General features: G+C 45.5%; 1 protein-coding gene across 1 annotated transcript; it reads left to right on the top strand.

Moving 5' to 3' along the window:
- The first annotated feature begins 7,518 nt into the window (after window positions 1-7,518).
- On the top strand, window positions 7,519-12,790 carry Defb116 (defensin beta 116). Its single transcript, XM_016003922.3, has 2 exons — window positions 7,519-8,002; window positions 12,480-12,790. The coding sequence occupies exons 1-2, from the start codon at window positions 7,924-7,926 to the stop codon at window positions 12,647-12,649; spliced, it is 249 nt and encodes an 82-aa protein (XP_015859408.2). The 5' UTR covers window positions 7,519-7,923; the 3' UTR covers window positions 12,650-12,790.
- The last annotated feature ends 2,743 nt before the right edge of the window (window positions 12,791-15,533 follow it).

Genomic DNA, 15,533 nt, shown 5'->3' with positions numbered 1-15,533 from the left:
ACCATGGAGTATTGGGACAGGGGTGGCATTTTAATAGACTAAATGGTGGGTTTCTCCTTCACACCTCAAGTCCATGGAGCTTTGTAGATCTTAATAATAGTGACCAAACTAAAAAGCTCCTGGAGTGACTACAGGAGATCATGTCTGTGACCTTGAGCTAAGCAAAGCACAGAATGTAGGAACTGTAAAGCAAAAGACTGATAAACTGGAGTTGATTAAAATTAGGAGTGAAAAAGATGCCCTTGGAAAAGAGAAAAGACAAGCGGAAAGATTATGGACGGGGCTGGAGAGATGGCTCAGTGGTTAAAGGGACTCTTTCAGAGGACCTGGGTTCGATTCTCAGCACCCATATGGTACATCATAATGGTATGTAACTCCTGTTCCAGGAGATCTGATGCCCTCTTCTGGCCCTCATGAGCAGCAGGTATACATGTGGTGCACAGACATGCATGCAGACAAAAACATCTATACACATAAAAATAAATAATATTAAATAAAATTTGTGTAAGCCATTTTAGAAGCATATAACCAATAAAGATCTTGAATTTTTAATTCATCAAGAATTTTAAAATATTTTTATTTTAAAAATATTTTTACTGATTCTTTGAGAATTTCATACAATGTATTTTGATACTATTCACCTATAATTCCTCCCTCAACTCCTCTCAGATCCACCCCACCTCCCTACTGCCCCCAACTTTGTATTCCTCTGTGTGTGTGTGTGTGTGTGTGTGTGCGCGCGCATATTCACCAGTGCCCAGGGAGGCCAGAAGAGGGCATTTTGAATATACCAAGAATATTTTAAGTATATTTTTATTTTAAAAATATTCTATTTTAATAATGTAGTTATTAAACAATGGAGCTGGATTGCAGGCAGTTGTGACCAGTCTGGCATGGTGACGAGGAACTGAGTTCTAGTCCCCTGGAAAAGCAGCAAAGCAGCCTTAACCCCTGAGCCTTCTTTCCAGTCCCAGATATAAAGAATTTCTATAAACTGGTAAAAGAACTCCAGACGTTCACCTCAAGAAGGCTATGGATGTTTGTCATTGTTTAGGGGGGTTGGTTACAAATTGTTATTGGTCATGGTCGGGAAAAAAAAACTGAACGAGAGAAATTAGGTTCAGAGATCTCTGAAAAGAAAAAGGGGGCATAGAATATAGAAATGATGGAATAAAAACATGGATTTTTGAGTCTACTTTGGAACAACAACAAAGACTCCCCACAAAGCCAGCAGAACAGTGCAGTGCTCACACAAAAGTAGACATGCAGGCTAATGAAACAGAAGAGAGCCCAGAAAGAAACCGGCGTACACACAGTCACGTGACTTTGGTGGATGACAAGGCTACAATACGGAGGAAAGGACAGTGTTTGGACACATTACATCATTACTAATTGTGACGGCTACTCTTGGTTGTCACCTTGACTGTATCTGGAACGGACTACAATCCAGCAATGGAGAACACACCTGGGAGAGATTTTCTGCTCGGGAAGACACACCTTTCATGGGGCCCACACCTTCTGCCGGAAGTCTATATAAGGACATGGAAGATGGAAGGTTTTGCTCTCTGCCTCCTTGCCCTGGCCTTGCTAGCACATCCATTCCTTCACTGGCACTGGAGCCTGCTTCTTCAGGATTCCAGCATATGCAGAAGACCAGCTGAGACACCCAGGCTTGTGGAACTGAGCAACTACTGGGTTCTTGGACTTTCCTTCACAGCCAGCCATTGTTGGATTAGCTGGACCACAGCCTGTAAGTCATTCCAATGAATTCCCCTTTATATACATATAGGGATTCATTCTATAAGTTCTGCAACTCTAGAAAACCCCGACTAACACACTAATATTGGAAATTCAGATGCAAAAAAAAAAAAAAAAAAAAAAGGAGGCAAAGGCCTGAAACAATTTAAAAAAAAAAAAAAGGAAGTCTTGGATTGAACATCTAAATGGCCAAGAAATATATGAAAGTCCTCGTACAGAAAAGCCTTCTTAGTTTTAGTGGTCATTAAGGAAACACACGTTAAAACCACAGCATTGACCGGGCGGTGGTGGCACATGCCTTTAATCCCGGCACTGGGGAGGCAGAGCCAGGAGGATCTCTGTGAGTTCGAGGCCAGCCTGGGCTACCAAGTGAGTCCCAGGAAAGGCGCAAAGCTACACAGAGAAACCCTGTCTCAAAAACAACAGCAAAAAAAAAAAAACCCAAAAACAAAACAAACAAACAAACAAACAAAAGACAGCATCAGCGGGTGTGCCTTAAAACAGGGCATCACTTTGAGAAATTAACTGTGACAGGTACAAGAGTTGAGCACCTGCATGTAAGGCCTGCCATTTCCCCACAGAGATGCTCACACAAGTGCAGAAAAAGTCATGAGCAAGGCTGCTTGGACTGCATGTGTTTGTAATGGCCATAAGTCTCAGAGACACCAGTCTGTGGTCGGCATGTGGGTGAATTTGTGATGGTAATGGAATACTACGCAGTAATGAAAACAAATGGGCACTTGCTCACTCCACACATGAGTCTTACAAGCAAGCATCTTGGTGAGCTGGAGAGCCGGGAGCAGGAAAAACCCGTGGGGTCAGACTGGAACTCAGAATGGCTCACTGAGAAAGGGGAAGCATAGGTAGCTACAAGGCAAGGACAGAGTCAAGGGTTCTCAGTTACAAACACTTCTGTTTCTTGACCCGAGTGGAAACTCCACAGGCGTGTTTACCGTGGGTAATTCCCAGGCTGCATACTTCAGACTGGTGCATTTTACCAAGTACAGTTTGTATATTTGAATAGGATAGTTATTTTTTAAAAGTTGTTAGCACAAGCACTATGTCCATTAGCTGTTTTAAATTGTGACTATTAGGTATATAAAACAATAACAATATAGCTCAGTTATACAGCACTTGCCTGCATGAGGGCTTAATCTAACCCGCGGGACTGCAAAACAGAGGAGGGCCAGCAGCAAAGTCACATGGTTCACACACACACACACACACACACACACACACACACACACACACACACACGAGAGAGAGAGAGAGAGAGAGAGAGAGAGAGAGAGAGAGAGAGAGAGAGAGAGAGAGAGAGAGAGAGAGAGAGAGAAAGCAGATATGATTTTGTTTTGTTTTGTGTAGCCCTGACTGGCCTGGAACTTGCTTTGGAGACCAGGCTAGCCTCAAACTCACAGAGACCCACCTGCCTTTGCCTCCTGAACACAGGGATTAATAACATGTATCATCATATCTGGCAAGAAAAAAAAAGAGTATATTTTGTTTAAGAGAGGATTTATGGATTAAGTTATTCTAAAACCCTAAAAAATGTTTTTTGATGTATGTGTATGAGTGTGTGTGCACATCTTTTTTGTTTGTTTGTTTGTTTTTGGAGACAGGGTTTCTCTATGTAGCTTTGTGCTTTCCCTGGATCTCGCTCTGTAGAACAGGCTGGCCTCGAACTCACAAAGATCCACCTGGCTCTGCCTCCCGAGTGCTGGGATTAAAGGCGTGTGCCAACACTGCCTGGCTGTGTGTGCACATCTTTAAGTTCCCTCAGAGGCCAGAAGAAGGAGCTGGAGTTTCAGGTGCTGGGAATTGAACTCTGGTCCTCTGAAAGAACAGCCAGCTCTCCTGACCCCTGTGCTACCTCCTCAGTATTTGTATAAAGATTTGTAATGATGGCCCTGGTTCTGATTCTGTCCAACACAGTATGTATCTTTCCTGTCACTCCACAGCCCCCAGCCATGGCCCTAGTTTGAGCCTTCTGTAATGATTTTCTGTAATGGAAAAGCCCACTGTGTGTAAATAATAGACTGACATTAGTAGTTGTAACGGAATATTTATCTCTAATTCTCCTAGGAGAGTAAAAACCTAATTCCTAGTTTTTAAACAGGATAAGTGTGTGTGTGTGTGTGTGTGTGTGTGTGTGTGTGTGTGTGTGTGTGTGTGTATGTGCATGCATGTGTTGTACGGGCATGCATGCATGTGTGTATGCAGACAATGTTAGCTGTCTTCTACACTTACTCTTCTCCTTGGTGTTTGAGGCAGGGTCTCTCACAGAACCTGACGTTGGCCGATTCAGCTGGCCTGGCTGGACGGCCAGCCCCGGGGATCCTCCTGGCTCTGCCTGTCCAGCACTTGGGATTACAGGCACAGCTGGATCTTATGTAGGAGCTGGGAATCGAACTCAGGTCCTCATGCTTGACCAGCAGGCTCTTATGTTATGTTTTGGACTTTCATAGAAACCAATCCTACTGTTCTGGCCTAGATATTTTTCCTCATCTTTAGATCTGTCTTAAGTTTTGTTAAACTAAGAGGCTCCAAGAGCTCCGAAAGATTTACAGTTGGAGTCTCATGGGATCTAATTAGTATAATTATGCTCAGTTTGATTAATTAACAATTCCTCCCAACTGGTACATTCTCAAACCCAATGTTAGGTGATAGTTCATGTATTATTTAGTATTCAAGCAATACTTATTTCTATCTGTGGGAAAGGTTTGAAATGTTCTGTTGTCTTTAAATATTAACCACAGACTCAGGTCAGAACATTATAGACAGGTGAAGAGATTTCACAGGCAGAACAAAAATTCTGTGGGACTGAGTCACTTGACTTTTTATTTTGTTTGTGTTTTTGAGTCGGGACCTTGCAATGTAGTCCAGGCTGTCCTCAAACTCTCAATCCTCCTGCCTCCCGCTGGAAAGTTATGCCGTCTTTAAGTCTATCCACCAGACACCTCCTCAGGATTGTTATTCCACCACAAGGCCACACGATGGTGTGATGAGCCCATGGAATAACGAAGCTTCCCTTTCAGTTGTAACCCAGTGAAAATCTGCACTCCCTCACTAGATCAGGCATCAGTTCAAAGGGAGAGACATGCTTGCCAAAGGGAGTCGATCTTAGTTCTTCATAGAATTAGCAATAACGCTCTGGCTCGATTTAACTTAGCCAAATAATGCTTTAAGTCATTCACCCCCCTCATTCAAAATGCTGGAGACGGTAAGCCATAGGATATCACTGATGTTTGTGGGATTTCGTTGAACTCTTGATTTGCTGTAGAAACAGAGTCCCATTTACAATTCCTGCTGTGCAAGAATTCCAAAGATTGACCTGATGTGAAGGGAGCAGGCTAAACCACCTTGGCCTGAGTACTGACATTTTGACTTCAGACTCCATTTTGCCTGTAGGGTGAAATAAAGTTCAGGTTCCCAAGCCCCATGGGAGCCGAGAACTTTCCAATGGCTGGCCCACTTCCTCCCTAAACCATGGAAGTAGTCGTTATACACCTTTAGTTCTCTAGAAACATCATGGCTGTTCCTAACAACAGAAGGAACAAATGAATCTGATTGGTTGGACTGAAAGGCTTGCGTTGTATGTCGGTTGACAACGATGAAACACTCAAGAAAAGTCCCTAATCTTTGATTTCTGACTGGTGAAAATTGTAACTGTAACTTGGAAACAAAAGTTTTTGAATTTTGTGTTTATAAACCCCGCTTCTGCCCCTGCTCTGGGCTGTCAGGAGAAACAAGGCTCCTGAGTCCTTATCCTGCGGCCCTGATCGATCAGTGACCTGCTTATGTGGTGAATCATAAAAATCTCTGGAACCCACAAATATCGTCTCTCTCCTTCCTCATGGCACAGCACGGGCTAGGTGTAGCAGATATAATTCTCTAAGGCCTCGGTCACCATCGGTTTGAGAATGTGACATCATAAAGCGGACCTCGGGCATACAGGTGCCATACAGTGTTCCTTACCTTCTGTTGCTAAACTTTAGGGGGAAAATGTGCATTTCTCTCCAGGTCCCAGGAGGCCTTGCCCCTGGGGACTCCTTGGCTTAGCTTAAAGGAGTCCCATAGTGCTGCTGGCCTCCCACTCTGAGAGTCTCGGCTCCTGGGCCGCTGAGATCTTTGTTAAAATCATGCCGATGAGACACACAGTGTAGGGTAGAAGAAGGACGCAGTTTATCACAGAACATGGGGTCACCTGAGGGGTGCCAGAGAGCAGTAAGGAAGCAGTGAAGAGCAGAGGACTTCCACAGGGTGAGAGCTGACAGTGGCCAGAGAGAGCATTGAGCTAACCTCCATTTTTAGGTAGGTTTACACTATTTCTAAAGTTTATAGAACAGACAGCTTTCTAGAGGAGCACTTTCCTGTCCAGTGATTGACAGGCACCTTCGGACCAGCACTCTTGAGAGTGAGCAAAGACACAGAAAACCTGAGGCTAGGTAGGAACTTTATGTTTAGATTCCTGGAACTGGTTTTAGATAGTTATCAATTAACAGCCCTCGGGATGTCATGTCCCTTCCCACGGCTGGTGATAAGACTCAGATCCCATCCACTAACCATTTAGAGTCTTGCTGCTGCTGTTCTTGGTTTTACAAGTCAATGGTTATGGGGGGAGAGAAGGAGCCTGACCCTAATGCCTTCAAGCCTGCCAATATTTAGCTTGCTATCTAAAAATAGCATGTATTTCCATTATGCCCTGAATTATTTGATTCTTAACTGTAGATGTATCGAGATTCCAAGATTTTTGCTCTTTTTAAGTGATACTGTTGGTTTGACCACAGGAGAAAGCCATCCACTGGGGCTGGGGAGATGGTTCAGTGGGTAAAAAACTTGCCACACAAGTGTGAGAACCGAGTTCGAATCCCCAGCACCCTTGTGAACATCAGGAGGATGTGCAGCCACCTGCAATCCCAGCTTGAGAGGCAAGAACAGGGGATAACTGGATCAAGCTGGCTGGCTAGACTAGCCAAGTTGGTGGGTGGGGTCCAAGTGAGAGACCTCCCCTCAATATACAAAGTAAAAAGTGATTGAGAAGGACGCCTGACATCGACTGCTTACACACACACACACACACCCCACAGGAGGGGATCTGAATTCAGGTCCTCACACTTTCATAGGAAGCACTTTACCCATGGACCATTCTCCCAACCCCGGGAGCATCTTCTTACGCTCTCATTGGCCATTCATATATTTCTTCGGCAACACGTCTACTCAGTCCTTTGTCCTTTGTCCCATTCAGCTTTTTGTTGTTGTTTGGGGGTTTTGTTTACTTGTTTCCAAATATCGCTTTGGTATGATTCATTTGATGCTGTATGAGTATTTTGCCTGCATGCATATCTGTGCACCATGTGTGTACCTGGTGCCTACGGAGGCCAGAGGATCCCCTGGAGTTACCAATGACTGTGAGCCACCATGTGGGTGCTGGGAATTGAACTCCAGTCCCCTGGAAAAGCAGCCCGTGCTCTGTCCACTGAATCATTTCTCCAGTCCCTCCGTCCAGCTTTACTGAGGTAAAATTGACAGTGATTGAGCATTCATGTAAGGAATCCTAGACCTTCTTGCATTTTTTTTTTTTTTTTTTTTTTTTTTTTTTTTTTTTGGTTTTTTCGAGACAGGGTTTCTCTGTGTAGCTTTGCGCCTTTCCTGGAACTCACTTGGTAGCCCAGGCTGGCCTCGAACTCACAGAAATCCGCCTGCCTCTGCCTCCCGAGTGCTGGGATTAAAGGCGTGCGCCACCAACGCCCGGCTCCTTCTTGCATTTTTATGATGCCATTTAGTTCATTTCTTTCTGGCAGAGAAATTGCTAGTAAAGACACGTAGAAGTCTGGAGGTTACTTGTTAAAACTGTTAATTTTCTCATCGAGTAAGTGACTCGTTCGTTCCCGTCTATCTCACGCAAGGTGTCAACCGGCTGAACTTTGTCTTCATGTGTCTGGAAGGTGGGCCTGCTTTGCTGTGAGTGTTGTTGGGCTATCTCCTGCCCTCACACGACACTCCCAGCGGGGACTGCTGAGGCATGGCATCCTTCTGCTTGACTGACCTCGGTTTTTACCATCCCTTTCAGTTCGCCACCACTAACCCTGGCCCGTTTCCAACACTGACGGAGGGAGGGCTCGGGGCCCCACCCCACCCTACCCAGTCACCTGCAAGACAGCCCTCATGCCCTTCAGCATGTCAGCCGCAAAGCCATACTTCATGACCATGGTCATCCTGCTGATCCTGGCTGACAAGACTACAGGTAACTCAGGTCTCTAACGTTCTGGGATCTCACATGAACTATTGGTGTCTCAGTGACCTCTGAGACAGTCAAATAGAGTAGGTAAATATCTCAGGAAGGTTATAGATGACACAGGATCAGCTCTGTCAATATCCCCCTTGTTCTCTCTCAAGGCAAACTTAAGGTTGTTGACCTGCTTTCCTGGCGCGATGGAGACTCAAAGCATGAAGGGCATCAGGATGGCTGTAACTGGGATGGGAACCTGATTCATGGTATGGGTGTGGGAGGTTGAGAGGAGGAATGATAAGTTGTATATGGGATAGTGAGTCGGGGGTTGGGCATGGATAGAGAAAGAGGAGGATTGAGAAAGTGAGTATGGTTGAGCTTGAAACAAGCAGTTCTGCTATGAACTCAGGCTTGGCTGAGGTTCCGATGTCATCTGGAGAGCGAGTGGTGTTTGCTGCTGAGTGGAGCTGGGAGGAGATTAGTGAAACTAGGAATTGGGATAGAGAAAGGTCTGTAGTTTGACTCTGTTGGATGATGCTGTGAATGGGCGTTGGATGGCTTTTATTGTGCTTGTTTGTGCTAGGTTTTGTAAGCAAGACTTGAGTGGTTAGTGGATGGGAAGAGTTTGATTGACGTTACATGGCCAATGGCAGTAGGTGTCTGTCTCACTGAGGTCAGATATATTTATCTGGACTCAGCCTATGTTTGGGGGGGATTCTTAAGCTTCAGTAAGACCCTGAATTCATCAAAGTAGGACTGTAGCTGTTACTGATATGGAGAGCTGCAGATTCACAAATGAGCTGTTGGTGGCTGTTGGTTGCTGTTTCCATGGTTGGTAATGCCCTTGACTGCACAGGTTTTAGGCTGATGTGCCTTCACTTTCTATTTTTGTCTTTGTGCCTGTGCTTTTGTGATCCACGAAGATAAACTGTTGCCAAGGCCAATATCAAGATTCTTTCCTCCTGTGTGTTCTTCTGGAAGTCTTATATTTCGATTCCTCAGTCCATTTTGAGTTGCGTTTTGTCTGTGGCATAAGGGTCTAACTTTGTTCTTTTATGTGGAGATACACAGTTTTCCCATCTCATCAAAGAGACTATTTTCTTGTAAATAGGTGCTCAAACGACAGAAAGTATTTACATCACATAGTCTATTTTTAAAATGGCTTAGAGTGGGGATGCACATCTTTAATCCCAGCATGGGGGAGACAGAGGCAAGCATATCTCTGTGAGTTTGAGGTTAGCCTGGTCTATACAGTGAGTTCTAGGGCAGCCAAAGAATGATCCTGTCTTAAAATCAAACAAAGCAAAACAAAATAAATAAGATGGCTTAGAGAAGATCACAAGGGATAAGGAATAATTAATAAAGAAAAAGAATATTAAATAAGGGTGTTAGAGGAAATCTTTGATAATAGAGACTAGCGATGGTTTCATGGGTGTATGCTTATCTCCAAACTCAAGATGTATTGTTAAATATGTACAGTTCATTGTGGAACAATAATGCTCCCAGCCAAGTGGTTTTAGAAATAAAGAGGAAGAATAAATTGGAGGAAAGTATCTACTGTTTTCCAATGTGGAGGAAGGTTTTTGGGTGTGGATTTCGGCCACAGTGAAGAGCAGTACATAACTCTAGGCATGAAGACATGACGCCAGGAGAAAGGGATTTTTAGTTTTGTTTTTGTTTTTACAAAAACAGGGTTTCTCTGTGTAACAGCTTTGGCTATCCTGGAACTTGCTTTGTAGACCAGGCTGGCCTCTAGATCTACCTGCCTCTGCCTCTGGAGTGCTGGGATTAAAGGCGTGTGCCACCATGCCTGGCAAAGGGGATGTTTTTGAGGTGTCTCTTGTCAAGCTCTGACACACACACACACACAGAGGCACTGGATGCAGTTTTGACCTGGCACTGTGGAATTCGCGGGTGGTTTCCTTCATTCTGAGTGAGTTCTGAGTCCCTGTGTCCAGAGCTGTTGCCCTGCCTTAGCGTTTTTTCTCCTCTCCTTCACTTATTATTTCTTCTTTATGTCCTCCTCCAGGTTACTTCCCACCTTCTTCTACCCACTTTACAGAGGACCCTTGTCCTCCTCTTCAGTAAAGCTCGTGTTGGAACAGTGGTAGAAAACACAGGGGTGCTGGTGGGAAATGATACGTGAGGACAGCACGCCATGCTTCAAAAGCCGTACCCAGTGCCGCTTCTCGCGGCCTTATGACTGCCACCAGGCAGGGTTTGTGAGCAGGAGCTGTTCCTGGCAGCCCTTTCCACCAGGACAATCAAAGGCATCTTTTCCTTTTTCGCTCCCAAACATGCGTATCAAATTGGATTGTTTGATGCCGAGACTGTTTTTAGTGTTCCTGGCCCTGAGCTGAGGACTTTGCATAGAGCAGATGGAGAAAATGTCTGGTTGAATGGATGAAGGAAATGTGAATGACCTATGGCCAACCTACGTGGCTAGGAAGAACCTTAGGAAGACGGCTATGTCCGGGCACACAGATGGTTGAAAAATGATGTGTCATATTGATTTGGGGTCAATGGGGAGCTGTTAAAAGGGCCAAATCAGCACTGAGAGACGGCTCAGCAGTTAACCATGTTCACTGCTCTTGCAGAGGACCCAAGTTTAGTTCCCAGCACCTACACTGGGTAGCTCATAACCACCGGTAACTCTAGCTCCAGGGGCTCAGATGCCCTCCTCTGGACTCTGAAGGTACGTGTACACACATGCACAAATTCACAGGTATAACACATTAAAAATAAAATAAAAATTTAAAAAGTAAGGGTCCAGAGCGCATCTTTTGCTTTTTTAAGAACATTTTATTTTATTTTTATTTTTACGGATATGTATGTGCATAACTCATGTGTGTGGCCTATGGAGGCCAGAAGGACAAATCCCCCAGAGTTATAGTTAGAGGCAGCCATGAGTCTCCTGACGTGGGTGATGAGAGCCAAACCCCCGCATCCTCTGCAACAGCCACCGGCCTTGTGTCATTCGCTTTTTGATTTATGACTATTTATTTTGCTCTTAAAACACTTCAGCTGGCAGCGTCTGTGGCTGAACTTGGGGAGGGCTTCCAGGGTTAGGCTCTCATTTCAGGCAGGAGCCCACGAGTGTTAGCAACTATAAACTGCCCTTGCTCCGGCTTCAGCTAAGGGCATACGGAATCAGCTACACTTGGGGCCTGGGAGTCATCCCCAAGCTGCGAGACCTCCTTAGCCTCCTTCACAAACATAGTCGAAGTTTTCTGACCTGATGTGAATCTCCCCTTTCCCATCTCTCACGAGGCAAGACTACATTTAGAGAGTTGGGACATAGCACTGTCCCAGCGGCTCAAAGGCAGTGCCGGGTCCCAACCCCGCCCGCTCCTGTGGCTCTAGTTGGAGATCATTAAATGTGACTTGAATGTGACAGCATGTGAACATCTGTGGTGATGAAGGACAACGTCGGGAAAGAGCAGGGGTGGGAGGCTGTGCGTGTCTGTGAGTAAACCTTTATCGCCCAAATTACTTACGTTTTGAGCCACTATAGGCGGAATCTTCTTGGGACGGTGAAGAGGAGAGAATAAGATAAGACAGCTTGTGTGATTGCTAGTCCTCAGTATCTATGTCCCCAGCCATCCCTCTGTGACCCAGACCAGCAGGTCATTCTTCAGTGACAGGGTTTTCAGCAGGAGGGCCAGGGATGAGAAGACGAAGAAGATGGGAATCCGGGTCAAGAGGTCTTGCATAAGTTGTCTTATGCTTATGCTAAGCAAGTTTATTAAGATATACGGCACCTTATATACTGTTTTCAGGGAGGAAACGCATGAGTAAAATCAGTAGGCCCCTGTGTCTGTTACCAGTGTGTGGCTTATGCATGCACTATACCTGTTTCTTTGAGGAAATGTGCAGAGACATGTATGGAACATGTTTGTATCTATTTCATAACATCAAGTCATGCATACCCATAGGTTCAAACATGTGTTTCCTTCTGGAATTCATATCACTAGAGGCACACAGAGCATGTCTGGTATGTATCCATGGTGCAGGCTATGGATCCAAGGTATTCAGGAAAAATGTTTGCATCAATGGTGCCATACATTTAATTACAATAAATAATTTAATTACATTAGTAATTTGTATAATATTTATAATTTATATATTTATATAAATATTACATTTAATAATAAATTATATAATAATTTACAATATAAATTATTCATATAATTATATAATTAAAATGTTTAACTACTTATTAAACACTTGATGATTTGATGGACATTCCATATGTGATAATTTTATTACCACAAAAACCTTGGGGACTTGGATCTGTTGCTTCTTCCATTGTGAAGATGATGCGGAGGAGGGCCAGGGGCTGAAGGAAGCCACACAAGCATGGAGCTAGCAGAGGGCAGAGCTCAGGTTAACCCTGGGGCTGTGCTCAAAGGGACTGCTTCATGTCCATCATGGTTTCTCACCTCTAGCATGGCTGCCGCACAGAAACTAAGCATGGCTATGTCTTTCCCAGGTGGCCTGTTCGGATTCGGCAGAGGCAAGAGGCGAGTGCCCTGGATTCCGTGTGAGCTTTACGGGGGCATATGCAGAAATTCCTGCCAGAAATATGAGATCCAGTATTCAACCTGCCCAAAGAACAGAAAGTGCTGCCTCAGATTCCCTGAGGGAATGACCAGTTTCTGACTCTGTGAAGGAGTCTAGCTTGCCCACCACAAATGCTTCAAGCTACTCTCAAGTTCCAATGTCACCAACATCGTCCCTTCTTGTAGTAATTTTTTCCCATGTTCTGGAATGCTCTCCCCCATAAAAATGCACTCCTTCTCACGTGTGTCTCTCTGTGAGTGGCCATCACTGGCCAGGACAGGTTGGTCTGGAATCTGGGTGGCCTTGGAGTATGGGGGAGAACACTGATCTACAGAGAGAGAGAGAGAGAGAGAGAGAGAGAGAGAGAGAGAGAGAGAGAGAGAGAGAGAGAGAGAGAACACAGGTGGGGCATCAGGGTACGTCGTGGGGTATAAAGAATTGCTGAGAAAAGAGTGGCTGACTTTCATGTCCTGTCTTGACCTCATTCTGAAGGCTGTAGGAGGGCTGGAACAATCGGATTGACTCCAGATGATGCAGTGAACACGTGGGAGAGATCATGATATCCTCTTAGGAAAGCTCAAAGAGCCAAGCTATAGCAACAAGTCTTCCCTGGGACTCACACTGGCCACTTTGTCTGATGCAATGTCCTTAAGAGGAACTAGAACCAGATGGGCAGGCAGAGTTGAGGGCAGGAATTTGTTAAATTTGTGGAATTCTTCATTCAAAGTTCAGAGTCCTGCTTCTCTGATTTCTTTTCATCTTAGACAAAGCAAATGGACAGAGTCAGAGTCTGAAGGGTTTGTCTCTTCCATTACTGCTGAGAAGCTAGGGAATCTTGGGCAGATTCTGTATCTCATGGTCATTGACAGTACACCCAGAGTCCCATTTAATTCTGTTTTCACATATTCAACCCAGAGTGAATGCTGGTTCCAGAGCCGCATACCAGACTGTATTTCACTATATTTTCTTTGGTTTCTCTTCTGTCTCAGACTCAAAATGCTCCAGGTGATCTTCAGAGTCCCGCCTGGCCTTTTCCTCATCTTCCCCAATCATGCGCACCCACACTCTGTCCTGTTTCTCTGTCCAGAAACACCGAAGGCATTCTCTTTCCAGCTCATCCCCAGTCGTCACGCCAAAGCAGTCACAATGATCTGTTAGCTCCAACCATCAAACTCATCTCAATTTAGTGATGAAACTTTCATTTGAATAATTAGATGGACTCACCATTCAGCCTGAAATTCTCAGCTTCTGAAGAAGCCCTTGATTAGTGACACCGTTTTAATTGTGTTGTGGGCATGTCTCCCGGGACACTAAAGGCAGTGTGCACCTTGGACAATCGCTTTCACTAAGCTATTCAGAAGCTTTGTTGAAGTGGGAGCTAACTTCAGAAACCCAATGTCAGCACAGAAATTCTTCTACGAGAGTTAGGCAAAGCGGGAGTCAGGAGGGGCTTTGCTGAACGAACCCACTTGATTCTCACCTGGTAGCATGGGCAGCTTCGAATGTTTCTGCCTTTTGTAATGTCAGTCAGGTGCTCTCGGGGCTGTACCCCCTCGGTAGGAGATTTGCTCCCCAATCTGTGATGTAGGCAAGAGGGACACAAAGTGGAACTTCATACTTTGTGGAGCCCTGCACCATAGCAAATAGGGAAGACGTGTGATTTTCCTTGGAGAACCCATGCTTTCTGCAGGTCTGGCCCATCTTCACACCCGCCCACTGGGAGTTTTGAAGCTCTGTGTCTTTGCTTCCTCCCCTTTTAGATAGAGCCCTTGCTGTTCTGTCTTTATGTCATTTTAAACTGAGTGCGTGCACGGGGGTCGGGTTAGCTTTTCTTTGGTCTCTCCATCACTGAACTAAGAGGTGCTTATGAGGAAGTGGCCTCAGAATGGTAGTGACTAATGATTTTTTTTCTTTTCTTTTTTTTTAAATTTAACTTCTTTATTGATTCTTTGGGAGTTTCACATCATGCACCCCAATTCTGCTCACCTCCTGGTCCCCCCATATCCTCCCCTCACCCCTGCAGCACCCCCCAACAAAAGAAAACTAAACAAAGTAAGCAAACAAAAACAAGAACAAAAAAAAAAGCCCAAAAACAAAACAAAAACAACAAAAAGCCTCTTTGCTTCTCCTTCTTTCCCACCTCGCCAGCACCTCTTGGTTCGTCCTGGTGGCTTTGGGCACCTCGGTGTGCCAGGTTTTACACACCCTTTATCCCACCAGCTTTACTGGCAAATGCCCATTGCAATGAGTCACCGGTCTGGTTCAAGGCCTCTGGTTTCCGGCACACCCTCATCCCTGGATCCTCACCCAAACTCCTCTGGGATATCCTGTTGTCACCCTGAGTCTCGGAGCTCCTGCGGGTATCGTTCCACAGGACCAGTCCCTTCACAAGCTCCAGCAGGTCCTAGATGGGTGGGTGGGCCAACCCAAGGCCTGGCTGCGGTAGTACCTGAGCTGGTCAGTCCGGGCCACTGGGGCCGCCCACCTCAGGCACAGGGATAAAGGCAGCTCCCCTCCATGCAGCCTTCAGGGTCTGTTCACCCTCACCTGTGGTGAGGGGTAGGGACCAGAGTGCAGGGCCAGCTCTCTTGCTGTACTGTCCAGCAAGAGGCATGGCCAGCTTTCCCAGGGCCAGCGAAGGGTGGGCCTGGCTCATGGCCCTCTGATTTCATCTCACATGGTTCCTAAGAGTTCCTGAGGTGACATGAGTTACAGACGTCAACACAGACCCCAGCTACAGCTGGACCACAGACCCAGACATAGCCCTTGGTAGCAACTTGGGCCTGGATGACATCCTGGGTGGACACCACCAAGTCCTCAGGTCATGGCCCCATCCCTGGGCTTCTTTTTTATTTATTATGTATACAATTTTGTTCTGCCTGCATGTGTCCCTGCAGGCCAGAAGCGGGCGCCAGATCTCATTACAGATGGTTGTGAGCCACCATGTGGTTGCTGGGAATTGAACTCAGGACCTCTGGAAGAA

The sequence above is a fragment of the Peromyscus maniculatus genome, chromosome 4 (genome assembly GCF_049852395.1).
Source record: "Peromyscus maniculatus bairdii isolate BWxNUB_F1_BW_parent chromosome 4, HU_Pman_BW_mat_3.1, whole genome shotgun sequence".
NCBI lineage: Eukaryota > Metazoa > Chordata > Mammalia > Rodentia > Cricetidae > Peromyscus > Peromyscus maniculatus.
Note: the sequence above shows the minus strand (reverse complement) of the source record. Positions and strands in the feature narration are given on the sequence as shown.

Bases quoted from the DNA above. Each gene is read 5' to 3' on its own strand.
- Defb116 (XM_016003922.3), top strand. From the start codon at position 7,924: ATGCCCTTCAGCATGTCAGCCGCAAAGCCATACTTCATGACCATGGTC. The intron at 8,003-12,479 runs GTAACTCAGGTC...TGTCTTTCCCAG, and splicing joins CCTGGCTGACAAGACTACAG to GTGGCCTGTTCGGATTCGGC.